Source organism: Myotis brandtii, unplaced genomic scaffold, assembly GCF_000412655.1.
Source record: "Myotis brandtii unplaced genomic scaffold, ASM41265v1 scaffold69, whole genome shotgun sequence".
In the NCBI taxonomy this organism is placed as follows: domain Eukaryota; kingdom Metazoa; phylum Chordata; class Mammalia; order Chiroptera; family Vespertilionidae; genus Myotis; species Myotis brandtii.
The window spans coordinates 2,878,245-2,893,183 of record NW_005370700.1 but is presented as its reverse complement, the minus strand read 5'-3'; the positions used below and the strand labels follow the sequence as shown (position 1 = coordinate 2,893,183).

The window sequence follows — 14,939 nt, the reverse complement described above, 5'->3', positions numbered from 1 at the left end:
TGTTTCAGCCAGTGTGGGTTCGTTGAGCTGCTTTTTAAAGGAAGAACAGGAAACATTAAACATAAAGGGGCATCCCAGATTTCCATCGACTGCAGCTTTGCCCCAAGGACTGGGGCAGCTTTTCCCTGCGAGGGCCGAGGTCTCCTGTGGCTGTGGTGTGGACGCTGTTGGGTGCTGTGGGGTGCTCCATGTGTGACTGGGGAGCGAAGGGCGGGTCCTACTGGCACGAGCTGCTATTGGCTCTTGCCACGCTTACAGCTCGTCATAGCACTTATCAGTTTGTAATTGCATGTTTATGTGATTTATTTTGCCTGGAAGGATCCTTGTCCATTTTGCCAAAAATCCCCAGGAGGGTGGGGATTATGGCCTTTTCGCTCCCCATGGTGTCTGTAGCGCAAAGCACAGTGCGCAGCTTTCAGCAAGCATTTGATAAATATTCGCGAAAGGAAAGGGAGATGTGTAAAGATGGATGACTTCAGGATGCTAAAGGCACCCTCTAGAGTGGGAAAAATCCCTTAGAAGTAATCTTCCCTTTTATTGCTTTATAACTGCCTCCTGTATGGCCCCGCTGATGAAAATTCCCTTCCTCTGATCCTCACATCGGGCACTTCACTTACCAACTCATGGGGCTTCCTCCCCTCAACTCTATCTATTTTAACCTTTTTTTAGGCAGTCATTTTTTCTCCTCCAAAGAAAACCTAATGAGAAATTCTAATCCAAAACCAACTAAAAATGGAGTTGCTTGGGGTGCAGTGGGTGTAGGGAGAGGTGGAACCCTCACAGGCCCTCCATACATGAGCGCCTTAGGCACCTCCAGTGATCCCCTGGGGGTCCCTGGTTTGAAGACCCCATCCTGCAGGACCAGAGGATCCCAGCTGGAGGATATGGGCCTCTGAGACTCAGAATTCAGTGGAACCTAGGCCTTCAGACCTGGACTCAGGCTCAAATGTTGGGACCACACTGGTACCCCAGGAGGTGGCCTACCCAGAATGCAGGTTCCAGCTCTGGAGAGAACTCCCTCTCTCCATCCCTTGTATTCATCTTGTAGAGAGAGAACACATTGCACAGGACTGCGTATCAGGACAAAACACAGTACAACCACGTAAGAAAAATAACTTTGTTATTAAGCATATACAATCTTATCAAAGTACTTCATAGTATCACATCCATAACTATTTGCATACTAGCTCCGCTGTTGTGTGAACCTCTTACAAATAATGAACAAAATAGCTGCTGAAGAATAGGACTAGTCCCTGGGCAGTAAAGAAAGTCCCCACACGGATGACCCCCCCCCCCCCCAGGGTACTTGCTTTGGGGAAATAACAAAAAACACTGAGGTCCCTGGGGGATATGGAAAGCTCTTCTTCCTATGGTTTCCCTAAAGCACTAATGGTATTTGTTGAAGGAGCATGTAAAGCCCAAGATTTTTAATAATTATGTCATGGTCGCATGTGTTTTTTTCTCAAATGGAAAATCATTTTTTGATTTGTTCTGAGACATACATGTTGACAGTGCCAAGGAAAATCCATCAGCTTCCCTGAATTCATCATTAATAACTTTAGATGGCTCTATTCTACTAGTTGTTTGGCCCAGATTCCTGCAAATATACGTCTTTTTTAGGAAGGCTATCTGATAGATGTTAAGTTTGCACAATGAGGCTGCTTCTCTCTGTGACAGGCTGGAGTGGGGGGACAGAGAGAGGGGGAGTAACACCCAAAGTATGATGAGGGGTTTGCTGTCACCCCAAGGACATGTCTGGCACGGAGATTATCTTCCCCGGCATGTCTGGAAATGGGGCTCACGAGGCCAAAGCAGTTACGAACCCTGGAGAGGGAGCATGACCAGAACCAGGGTGCCCTCCACCTGGTATGTGGTGGGGTGATACTCCCACCAATGCCCATGTGCTTTCATCATTTACCTGTTTAACTGTGGACACACCTGTCTGCCTTTATACAATAGAAATGACTTCAGTTGGTCAATTCATTTTGTGGCAGGTGTTGCAATTTAACAGGGAAGAAGAGAGAAGACAGCATTCCCTCTGTACCCCGCAAGCCCTTTGGCATAGTAAGCTTATCATTTCTTTCTCTGGAACTAGGAAGGGAGGGAGATATTCCCAAACTAAAATGTTCGCCTTCCCTGCACTATTTCCAATAGCAGATTTTTATTCCCATTGCTGTCCCGAAACAGAAGCAATCTATTTAGGTCCTATTCACAAGTCCTAGTTATCAGGGTGCATAACATGGAAGTCGACATTTCTGCTGGCGGGTTGAAGAGGTTACAAAGACCCTTTCCCCCTTGAACCATGAAGCGGTTTAGCAAAACTGTAGCAAATTTTATCCCCAAAGTGGCTTTTCCATTCGGTTTTGAGCAGCTGGCCTGTTTAGATTAGCGAAGCTTTGGTTTTCTATCCATAACTGAAAGATACATTAGAAATAATAGTGCCTTATTATGTCTTATCTTTGAAAAATATAATTTGGGCATCCAGAGTGCATATTTAGTCCTGTGGTCCTAGTCCAACTTCTGAAAATCCAAGGATGAAAAATTATTTTATAAACTGACCTGATCCAGCAGACTGAGATGATAAAATAGAGGTTATTGTGTGTTTTGCTGGAGAATATTATCTAGAATAGTCTCATGAATCCAAGATATTACTATCATCAGTTCATGCTTTTAATATATTTATCCTAGCTTCTGCATGTCCAACATGCAGTTTGCTTGCATTTTATGAGCATTTAACAATAAAGAAGATTATAGTTCTAAACACAGTTCACTGTTAAAAGAAAAGGTAATAAAATTCCTCATTAAAAACACATCAAAGACAGACCTAATAATTTCTCATAGAGCTTGTGCACAATTTTCTTTAGCATTCATCCACCCACACCCTTTAAATACTGTACTCCACAAGCAGGCGAACATTACATATATTCCAGATGCGAAGCAACGGCTGCTCAGTTCATTGCCTCGTAAACCCGTGCTGGCGAGGCTGGAGAGGGAAGGGAAGTGCTAGGAGAGGAGCGTTGGGAATGTGTGGCTTTCAGCTGTGACATTCTGGTGGACAGTCCTTGGGAATTTTGCACAAGGAAGAAGCACGGACATGTTTGTGAAAAACTCGGCCGTTGGCTGACTGACTGGAGTCCCGAGTTTCTAATGATGGGAGGGAAGGCTGCTGTCCCTTGAGATTCGCAAACAGAAGCCCGGTCCATCAACCTGAAGCAAGCTGGAATGTTGGCGTGCAAACACCAACAGTGGTTCTCTTGAAACAAGTTTCCCAGGAAGAGAGTTAAATGATGGGAAAAGAAAACTGAACATGAATCTCCCAGAAATATGGGGGGAAATCATATAGGATGGGAAATGGAAACCCCAACACAAGCAAACAGGAGCTGTGGCAGGATAACTGGTGAGGTTCACTGTAAGGGTGAAGGGCTCCTGGCCAGGTGAATGAAAAGCCAGTCCGTGTGTCAAATGAGAACTTGTACTTCAAGAAACCTGCACGCTGCCCTCAAAGCTAAGTGGTTCCCCAACAATACAAGGGAGAAGTCAATCCTGCTGGTCCTTGGGAGCACATCCTCTTGCTCCTGCCTCTGTGGATCCAGAGAAAGCCTGCTCCAGAGCCTGCTTCCCATGGGGCCCAGAGGTGTACAAGCAAACACTGACGGAATGGAGGGGGGAATATACCCCTTTCCCAAGGCCTTCAGCATTGGCTGGGAACGGAAAGGCCTGCAACATCTGGAACTTGAACTAAATTATGGACAATTAAGAAAAAAAGGGACTAGTGGGAAGGAAATTTCTGCCACACTGTTTGTTTTTTTTCCCCTTCCACATCTAGAACTTTCAATAGTATATAATTCTCTATACTGGCAAGCTTGGCTGGCCCCAGATGAGGACTTCTAATCCCCGAGGAGAGCAAAATACTTGTCTCTGTGGTTAGTGGGGTCCCTGCCCGAGGTTCCCCTTCTCCCTAGTCAACAACCTGAGCCAGCTACCTCCTTCTAGCCCTGAGTCCCATTGTGCATCGACCCAACCTGAATCATAGCCTAATGGCACCTCTGTTTTTTCAATGGGCACCCAGTCAGAGCCTGGGAATTTCTGCAACTCTCTCTAAGGGTCATCCACCTTTGTTCAACCAATAATCTGTGATTTACTGAACAGGCCCACTCGTTTGATCAAACAGCTCTAAAATGTCCTGGCAAAACAGGAACCCATTGTCCTAATGTGAATCAGGGCGCTTTATTTACTTCTCTTTTTTGAAAAGAGGACTTAGTCCTACATCTAGGTAACTTCCTTTTCTGAGGAGGATACTTATAGACAAGCATGGCATGAACATTTAATAGTTGTATTTGAATTTAGAATGTAGCAACCTATATAGCAGTAAATATTATGACTAATTTTCTCCATCTTCCCTAACTGTTCTTTCTTCACTCTCTCCTATCTTTAATTGAATTTGGGAAGTGAGGTTGGACAAGAGGCTAGAATATTGAATATCTATTAGATCAACAAGGACAAAGAATTATCCACCAAAGTAAATATACACTGTTGTCTTGACCTTTTCATTGAAGAGCCTTATTTTGATATTGAGGAGTAATAGTCTCCTTTGGACACATGTCTAATTTTTTAAATAAGTAACCTAACATTTCTTGGAGGTCACCTTGCCACTTTTCCCTTTTATTCTGTCAAATTTAAGATACTGTGAGAATATTTAACTCAGAAACCCAAAAGTTCCAAAAAATATAAATAAATAAAAGAGCAGTTCCAATGTCAACTGCTCTCAGAGGGAGGTATATAAACCAATCATTTACTCCCTCATATAACCAGTACCTCTAGTAGGGGCCTATGAAAATAGTATTTGGGAGAAAAAAAGTAGGGAGAAGGCAGGAAAAGAGCAAAGATCATTAAAATGTATCTTGTCTAGGTCTCCAGTGGTGGGTTTTGTTTTCTTGTCTTCTCTTTAGATGATTTAACTGCAGGTGTGAAAACTTCTCTTCCTCTGGCATGAAGCTGCTGGCATGTGCTAAGGATAAAAGTCCCTGGGGGTCCCCACGTCTCTTGTCTCAGTCCCCTTCGAGTAGTCGTCTCCAGAGCCCAAGTCCATGGTCTCCGGATGGCTGGCAAATTCCTGAGGTAAAAACTCCTCTGCTGAAGAGTGGGAAGAGTGAGTCTGGTGCCGGAATACCTTCTCCTGCAGTTCGGCGATGTCGTTGCGGATGTCAGCCAGGATCAGCAGAAGGAAGTCGAAAGAACCAGGCGGCCCCTGAGCAAGAGAGGAATCAAAGCCAGAACCACAGACTCAGCCCCTTGCAAAGTGAAGGTTTGCAGGGCTCCATAGTTTGCTATTCCTGCTGTGTGCTGGCAACTACTGAGTCAATAATTCCGTGTCCCAAATGGAGAAGACATACGGACTATTAGCATAGCCTGAGGGATTCTTCAAATTGCCTTCTGATTCCCTTACCACCTGTATAACCTCTCTTCCCTCCCAATTCTAGGCTATATCACATCTGGCAGAATGAAAGAATAGGAGAATAACCTGTCCCATGTGATTTTCCAAAGAAACCTGGACGATACTATAGAGGCAGAGCAGGGGTTAAGAGATTGGGGCTCTGTTGGGTTTGGATCTCACCTCTGCCACTTACTAGCTGGTCTCGGGCAAGTTACTTAATTTCTTTGGGTTTCCATCTCCCCATCCATAAAAAGGAGATAATAGACTCAACTTCATTGGGTTTCATAGGCTTCCAAGTGCGTCTATAAATGAGTTAATAAATGTAAAGGGCTGAGACCATAGTAAATGCTAAAAGAAAATGTTATCTTTTAAAACAAAATTATTAGTGTTTATAAGGATGCCTGACTGTAACTACAACCTAAAGGAAGTGGAGAGAACCTCCGAGCTATGCTAGAAACAGCAGCTCACACATGCAAATACTTAAGATGTGTAGTATTTTGACATCATTGGATGCTGGCAGAAGGGTGCCAGATCAGATTCCACTTGGCATTGCACAGGTGAGGGGATGGATGCCCAGGGATGCTAAGTGACATGGCCATGATCAGAGAGCTACTAGATGGAAAAGCTGGGATGGAATCCAGACCTCCTACCTCTAACACTAAAGGTCTTTGACTTTTTTCAGAAATGACACTGACCTCTTCAAAAGCAACGGAGTTACTTGAATTTTCTGTGCTTTGGATAAGAGATTGGATAGTACTGATTTTCATTTTTAATCTCGCAGATACTATGCATTTATCCAGCTAGTTTCTTCTCAGTGGTCCCAACCCCCCTGCATGTCTCTGTACTCTCTGGAGGGGATGGTCACCTGACCTCCTAGGGCTATAGTGGTGGCTAAATTCTGAAGCGTTCAGCGTTAGGACTTAGCCCTTAGGTTTCTCTTCTAGTCTCCTTCAGATGTTTTATGACATACTTGAAAACAGACTCATGGCATACTGAGGTTTTGAATCTTAAGACATTCCAAATAAAGATTAGCCATGATAAAGAGAAAAAGAAATAGAAAACAAAATTTCAAAATAAATTCCAAGCAGCTGCTGAAGGCCTCCATGATTTCCCTCCTAACCACCTCGTTCTGTTTGGGCGGGCTGAGTGACAGCTAGAGGAAGCCAGCTTTTGCTATTAAGACCAACTTACAGACTTCTCAGAGCTGCATTCCCGAGAACATTTGGGGAAGCGAGGCAGATGGTGCTACTTACCGGAGACCCTCGGGGTCCAGGAGCTCCTCTCTCCCCCTAAAAGCAGAGAAAGGTCAGGGTTAGCTTCTTGGACCATGTGGAGGCTACCACCACAGTCTCTATGTAGACACCCGCCATGACCATCTCCCTGCCCAAAACAACAACAATTTTCCATTGGAAACAAATGTAAGCTTAAGCTGGACTCATGGGACCACTTATTTGAACAGACTGCTTGGGTCAAGTGTCTCTCATTCATATTTTCCCCGAGGTCATATATTTTAAAACCAGATCTGACAAGAGGAATGCTTGCATTTCCAGGCAGGGTGTGGGATAAGTTAGGAGCTTTCTAAAGGAACTCACACTGACTGTTTGAGGCAAGTAGCAGGCAGTTCTCAAAGTGAAACCACCCCCACTTGCACAGAAGGGACCTTTTGCTGTTGACTTAAACATATCATACACAAAATAGCCCTACAGAAGAACACTGGCTAAAGAGAAAAGCATGTGCTACTCTGACAACATGGGCTTGTTTAAGATTCATAGGAGAGGGTCGGGGGAAGGGGGCCCTAATATAAGGTGACAGGAGAAGATTTGACTTTGGGTGGTGGGCACACAGTGCAACATACAAATCTTGTAACATAGAAACCCACACCTGAAACCTATAGGTTCAGGTTGACCAATGTCACCCCAATCAATTTAATAAATATTTTAAAAAATTCATAGGAGTAATCTCTCTTAGGAGTGGTTTTGGTGGTTGTTTTGTTATTATGGTTATTTCCTATTTTAAGGAAATTGCTTTTTAGATTTTCTTCCCAGCTTTGGGGGGAAAAGTGTATCTGTGTCTCAATTTTGTCACGCAAAATGGGGACAGTAAGCAGTGCTTGAGCTTTATTGAACTTGGGAAACCTTAGGCTGTTAAGGACCACTCATGAGACTTACCTTAGAGCCATCTCTTCCTGGTGCACCTGGTGGGCCCTACAAGACAAAGGGATCTTGTTTAACAGAAGGAAAAAGCAAGGAACAAGAACACGATTTCCTCAACAACAGTAAGTGGATCTCTGAGAAAATACTGACCACAGGGCCCCTCCGGCCTTGCTTAATGTGGGACAGATCAGGAGATGGTCCCATGGGTCCCATTGAGCCCCGTGGGCCCGGCTGCCCAGGAGGGCCCGGCATACCCGGGAAGCCTGGGCTGCCCTTTGGTCCTGGTGAGCCTGCAATCAAAGAACAGCTCATTAGCTCTGCATCCTGCGAGGAAGGCCAGGGCGCTGGCTCACAAGTCTGTGAGCCCTTGTAGCCATTTCTCTGTGCACTCTGCCCTGTGCCTTCTGACACCTCCTCTAGGATGTCCCACTGGCATTTTAAATTTAACCCAGTCTAAATGGACTTCCTCCTCTCCCTCTCTTGTCATGAACCACCAGTCACCTGTCCACTCAAGCCAGAATCTTGAGAGTCTTCCTATAGATTTCCTTGTTTCCATAATCCCCTCATCCAATCTGTGACCAGTTCCTCTACATTTTACCTCTTTCACATCTCTTAGAACTGCTGGTTCCTCTGAATCCCATCAATCATAGCAGGGTGGCGGTTACCACACCTGGAGAGTGGTCAAGAGTACAGGGTTCAGCATCTGAGAGACCTAGGGAATAGTGGACACCAGGCTGGCCCTGAGTCTGCAGAGCTGGGCAATGAGCCCGTAGGAGTTCACTACACCAATCTATTTTTATATAGATCAATGTCAAAAGATAGTTTTCATTTTGTTTCTCTGTAATTTAAAATGATCTCTAAGAATCTTATCCAAGCCCAGGACAATGACCTTTTTCTCCCAAAATACTGTTTGTTATGAGGGTTTCTCGGGCTTGAGGACTAACTTCCCTAGGCCCTCTGGTCACACAGCAGTGGGTGCTCCCTGGACTCCTGCTTCTGCTCTCATCCATGGAAGCTAGAGAACTCTGTCCAGCCCCCACTAAACGTGAGCCCTTGGCTGGTGACTCTTGCCCTTCGATGCCCTTGTCCACACTCACCAGGAGGGCCCTGACCCCCAGGCAGGCCAGGAGGCCCTGGAAGGTAGGCGTTCGAGGCCAGCACCTTGTCACCAGTGTTGTACTTGCCCAGGTCAACAGCACTGTTGGGGAGCAGGGCGATCTGCAGAGAGAGGAGAAACCTCAGTCAGGAAACGATGGCTCTACTGCCAGGAGATTCTTTGCACTATTGATAATTTCCCTTTATCTGAGCCAGTTAGAGCTCAGAGGGGATATAGAGATCCTCCTTCTAAACCCAGAGTTTGTGTTTTATCAGCATAAGTGCAATTTCTGAGCTGCTGACAAACAGGTGAAGTGACTGACTGTAGGTGTAATGAATACCATCGATGTGGGGGAGGACGCTTGTTCAAGAAACCAGGTCACCAGGTCCATCCCAGGGCATTACCCACAGCACACCGCCATTATTAGAACCCGGATGTTCTGCCAGGCATGCGTGGGAGACTTTTAGGGAGAGTCAGTCCTCACCCTTGGTGACAAGGGTACCCAAACGGCTGCTTTCCAAGGTGCATGGAACCCAGACAAAGCACAGGCTATAATTTTTAAAAGTGAAAAATAAAGCTGCCACAGAAAATCATCACCAGCTTATGGAAGTGTACAGAGAGGATGTTCCCTATTGATAGAATATAGGCAAAATATCAGATAAAGATGGAATCGCCTATGTTGGCCCCAGGGCCATGTGTCTGGATGATCCTTTCACAAAAAAGTCTCATTCGTCATAGTTCATCCTCCACAGCTCCACCACGTGCCCCTGACCTGGGGGCCTATTAGTCACTTAGTCCATGCCCTGCCTTCGTTGTGTTCTGCTGCCCTTCAGACGGTCAGCTCTGAGGGTGGTAGGCAAAGCATTCAAGCCTAACCCTAGTTGGCACCAACCCCAGGGAATGCTCAACGAGTTTGTGGATTTATTTCCTTCCTGTTTCTAAGCATTCATCCACCTTATCTCTGCCGAGTGCTCCTGTTTTGTGATTGTGTCTAACACGCAGGGCATGTACCTTTTGCTTCAGCTGCAGCACCGTCTGCTTCATCTGGTGAAACTCCTTGCATGAAGCACAGCAGGTTCCAGCTCTCACCGCGTTCTCAGCCTTCTCATCGTGCCCTGAGAGAGGAGACGGGCTCTGGTCCATCTGGGAGGCCGGAGGACATCCAGCCCCACAGACAGCATCATGGAAGGCAGACCTGGGCAGACTGGCTGACAATGGAACGTGCGAGGATTTTATGGTTTTCAGGGGAGCACTGACAGTACGCCCAGGTGGTGGAGAGAGCAAGAGGGACCCTTCTATGTTTTGGGCTCAGCTGTTCCCATTTAGGCATCCAGCCTCTTTCTCTTTCATGTGGGGAAATGTGAACCCTCGCCCCTTTATCAGGACTTTCCGGGAGGCAGGCTGCATCAATGCAACATGATTTATACTCCCTTCCAAAGGCCAATGTTCACACCCTGTAAATTATCCCCAAGCTCAGGCAGTGGGCCTCGGGCAGGCGCAGGGCTCACAAAGCTGGTCCTTATCACCTCTGTCATCCAGCCGATCAAAGGCAGCACAGCCAGACCAGGCGGGGTCACAGATCAGGGCTGGGCACTGAGCTCCATGGAGATGTGAAGCTGGGATGGAAAACGTGCCAGACACTCTGGACATGCCCACCTGGGGGCAAGTGGAACAGGCCCTGAGAAGGCACCCCGGCCGTCCACTGGGAAGGATCCCAGTGACATCTTGTAGAGCACTGGGAACACCAAGGGCTTTTTGTAAAATCATATTTCACTAAAGAAAGAGTGGGTCAAATGGTGCCATGGCCAAGAATTTACCCAGCTCTCATCCTACTGGCACTGAAATGCCTACAGACACCTGTGTGCTGGAGACTAGACACTGGAGGCAACCTTGCTACTGATGAGGAGGTGACCACCACCAAGGGCTGTGCAGAGGCGGCCGCGGTGTGGATCAAGAGTGGGGTGTATCGCCGTAACTGGTTTGGCTCAGTGGATAGAGCGTCGGCCTGCGGACTGAGGGGTCCCAGGTTTGATTCCGGTCAAGGGCATGTACCTTGGTTGCGGGCACATCCCCAGTAGGAGGTGTGCAGGAGGCAGCTGATCGATGTTTCTCTCTCATTGATGTTTCTAACTCTCTATCTCTATCCCTTCCTCTCTGTAAAAAATCAATAAAATATATTTTTTAAAAAAGAGTGGGGTGTACGAATGTTTTCTTGGGGCTGATAGGGCAGTGTGACTCCAGGTAAGTGGAAACCCTCCTCCTAGCTTAGGAGGCCTTTGGTGTGGGGCCAGGTGTGCTGTTTGTGACAGATAATACTGCTACCTGGAATGTAACTCAGGGACAGTAGAGCAACATCTCCCCCAAGTCATTTCCTGTGCCTCTTGGCCCACGTGCTTTTCTTCTTACTATTCTCTTCTGGGAAGGCCTCTTGGCTGCCTCCACTAGTGAATTCTACCAACTAGCAAGACCCAGCTCGAGTGTCCACGAAGCCCACCTCTCTGTCTACAGAGACCCTTCAGGCCTCTGAGGTCAGCGGTGTTGACCACCTGTCCCACTCAAGTGGCGGGTGCTCCAGGCTTCCCGGCAGAGGGGATACTGGTGCAGAGTGGGAGCCACCTAAGAACCGGAGTCGCTTCTTGGTAGCCACATAGTGGATGCTCGAAAAATGTCTGTGAAATAGGATGTTAGATGTTGAATTGTCCCCGCCTCCCAAATTCATATGTTGAAACCCTAACTCTCAGGCCATCACGAACAAGGGTTAAAAGCCCGTCTTTTTATTTCTACTTTTATAGAAAGTTGAACTCACCAAGGGGTGGTAATGATTAAGGTAATTTGATATTTTTATAAGAGTAAACCTCTTTACCGGGTTCTAGACTATTTCATTTATATCATGGGGTGTTAGGACTAATGTATCTTTAGTTCAGTCTCCTTTACAGATAAGGTCTCCCAGAGCGCCATGGGCAGCAACTGAGCACCGTGGGGGTGCAGAGAGCCTGCTACAGGGGGTTCTGTTCGGAACACCTGAGAGCCATCTGCCAGGCTGGCTCCAGGGCAGTAGTTCCCACGTGTGATCAACAGACCAGCAGCAGCACCAGCACCACAATCACGCAGGGACCTGTTCTCTGAAATCCGAAATCCTGGGAGTGGGCCTAGAGCACGTCTACCAAAGCCCTCCAAACGACCCACATTCACTGTCCCAGAGAACAGCCCTGCTGAGTGACTTCTGACCTAGAAGTGCTCAGTCTATCTGCTGTCCCTTTGTGAAATGATCAGAATAGAGATCAAGATGAACTTTGCTCCGAGGTTTTAAAGTCAAATGCATTAGGAAATATTGACTACAAACTCTTTTTAAATGGATTCCTCAGGATTCATGGACAAAATCTCAGAGCTCTGGGGGTTCCCTATAAGAAATTTTTCATTTTATGTTTCTTTACAATAATCATTAAAAAATTTACATATTCTAAATTATGTATATGACTGCCTTATAATGAAACTTTGTCACACACACACACACAAAAGATAAACTTTGCTCCAAAGTCTTGTGAAGCTTCCACAGAAAGAGAAACATACTAGTAGTAGCCAGGGGTGTAGGCTCTGGTGGAGTCTGATGATCAGGACTGAATCCTGATGTTGCCGCTTCGTACCTTTTGGGTTGGAAGTCACAGCCTCTGTGAGCATCCATTCTTTGAAACGTGATAAGTGACAATGACACTTAACACCTGGGATTGCTGTGAGGCATTAACAACACCTGTAAGTTCCCAGAACAGTGCCTAGTACATGACAAATGCTCCATAAATGCTGATATGATTGTTGATGCTGGTATCTTTTTAAAAATTATGTTACCTACAAAATTACAGATGTCTTTCCTTTGGCAAGAGCTCTCAGAGGATTTAAAGATAAATAACTGTGTGTAGATCAGAGCACACCATCTCTTCTGAATTGGGGCTCATCTCTCCTGCAATTTGTCTACAGTGCTGTCAAATGTGTTAAAATAATCCTGTGTGTGCTACATTAATAATTCATATAGAAATCTGGGACTTTGTTTTCAATCCTCTCAATGTAGCCACTGAGTGTCTCTGACTGTGACTATGACCATGTTCAGTGAAGTATCCTATATAATAAAGGCTAATATGTAAATAGACCAAATGGTGGAACAACCAGAACAACTGAACAACCGGTCGCTATGACATGCGCTGACCAGCAGGGGGTGTGTGCGGAACATGGTGGGCCTGAACAACCGGTCGCTATGACATGCGCTGACCAGCAGAGGGTGTGTGTGGAACATGGTGGGCATTGGCCACAGCAGGATGGTGGAGCAGGTGAGCAGGGGCGCCAGACCAAGGTGGGGTGCCAGTCGTTGTCATTGAGGCAAGGCTCTGGTGTTTACTAAAAATTCTTTGCTCCCCTCGCGCTGTGGTCCTGCCTGGTGCTCGCACCCGCAGCCAGTGCCGGAGCCACCGCTCGAACCCGCTGCCAATGCCCAGTGCTCGTCCCGATCACTTGGTGCCATCAGGAGGTGTGAGCAGTAGCTGATGGCCCTGATCGCCCCTGAGGGCTTCTCCACCTCCTCCTGCTCCTGAGGGGTGATTGGGGCAGCAGCTGCTGCTTGAACCCACTGACAGCGCCAGCCCCACTTGCACCTGCTGCTGGTGCCAGCCCCAATCGCTCCGCGCCATCAGCAGGTGTGAGCAGGGCCGGCACCCTCAGCGAGTAGGAGTGGTGATGGCAGGAGTGGGGCTGCCGGCAGACAGGGGACCGGGGCCCCGGCGGGCAGGAGCGCAGAGAATGGGTCGAGACCCATTCCTGTGCCTACTGCAGCCTTGCAGCCCACAGTTCCTTTCAAGGTGCACGAATTCATGCACTGGGCCCCTAGTCACAACATATTGCTCCAACCTGCTCAGATAAAGGTGCAATATTATCAATTAGCCACATGGGGGCAGATAGCTCTAATTTTTACTGATACTGAGCAGTGTATACATACATCCTAAGCACTAGAAATAGAATTCCTTACATACCATATTAGTAATATTTAATAAACTTAGAAGAACTAAAGAATGTTCCCAACACACTTCATACCAGCAGTGTCACAAACGAACAAAGCATGTTTGTTTTTAAAAGTTGATGGTGCAGATTTGTGCCCTGGCAGCAGTTCTCAACCCTGGTAGCACATTGCAACTGCTTGGGGGGCTTTTAAAAATTCCACTAAGTTGTACCCCTCCCATCTGGGAGTCACAGCACGGGACAGTATCAGCATTTTTTCAAGCCCCCCAGGTGGAGAACCACTGATCTATGGATTAGCGGAGCTTGAAAGTTATATGAAACACCTGGCCATCCCTGACACTCTGAACTGTACTAAGTGGCACTGGGGGTCACGGTCACTTTATCAGAAAGTAAACAAAAGTTGATAAATAGCTAATTACTATGGAGCCGACCTGCCCTTAATTCTTCTCCTCAGGGGGGCTACACAGACTCCCTGGAGTGACTAAGCTGGCTCCAGCTACATATTTTCAAAGAGAATCAAAGTGACTGAGCGAGCCATTCTTGCCTATTAGCCAGCCGAGATACCGTGCCTGTGTGTGCGCAGCGGCCTTTGGATTATGAGACACAGTTCCAGGGCCAGCCCCTTCTGCTCTCCGCCTGCTCTCTGGATAAACAGCTGAGGCCGTCCTTGATTTTAAATTCCTCTGACTGTAATATTACAGACATTGGACAATGCAAAGTTTAAAAAAAAAACACAGGAGGAGGAAAGGAGTTTTTACATCATGTGTTTATACTTAATAATCATTACCTCCTCATCCAAAAAAAATTGACCGTGATGAAATATGGGACTTATTAATTAGTCCAAAACAGATGAAACCACTTAACTGCCTCTGATGTTCCAGATACAAGGTTTGTCTGGCCCCTAACTTTTCTTAGTGCTGAGCTGAATAGCTGGATGTTGATACTTCATCTGTTGAGATATAGTAAGTTCTCTGTTTTGGTAGTGAAGCTGGGCATGTCTTAGAGTCTTGGCACTCGCTTAGATGAAAGACAAAGACGTGACCGCACAGGGACTCCCAGGGCTGGGAGGGCTTGTATTACTTTTACTGAAGCTCTTCACACCACATTGGAAAAAAATATTTGCAAAGGGCAAAAGGGTCTTCAGAGCTCTCCTTATCCAACCCTCTTGTCTACAGAGGAGGAAGCTGAGGCCTGGCGACCGGCCCACAACAGCTGGTTAATCCCAATGCAGCTCCAGCTACCAGCTCTCCTAACT

General features: G+C 46.7%; 1 protein-coding gene across 1 annotated transcript in view; it reads right to left on the bottom strand.

Annotated features, from left to right (window-relative positions):
- Positions 1 to 1,146: 1,146 nt before the first annotated feature.
- The window catches only part of CCBE1 (collagen and calcium binding EGF domains 1), a gene marked incomplete at its 5' end in the record, with an annotated part of 176,335 nt that continues 162,542 nt past the window's right edge, over positions 1,147 to 14,939 (bottom strand). Inside the window, 6 exons of the mRNA XM_005881811.2 lie at positions 1,147 to 5,248; positions 6,688 to 6,723; positions 7,603 to 7,638; positions 7,738 to 7,877; positions 8,685 to 8,805; positions 9,695 to 9,798. Of these exons, the coding sequence (XP_005881873.1) occupies positions 5,009 to 5,248; positions 6,688 to 6,723; positions 7,603 to 7,638; positions 7,738 to 7,877; positions 8,685 to 8,805; positions 9,695 to 9,798 (677 nt within the window). The remainder of the gene's footprint in view (positions 5,249 to 6,687; positions 6,724 to 7,602; positions 7,639 to 7,737; positions 7,878 to 8,684; positions 8,806 to 9,694; positions 9,799 to 14,939) is intronic.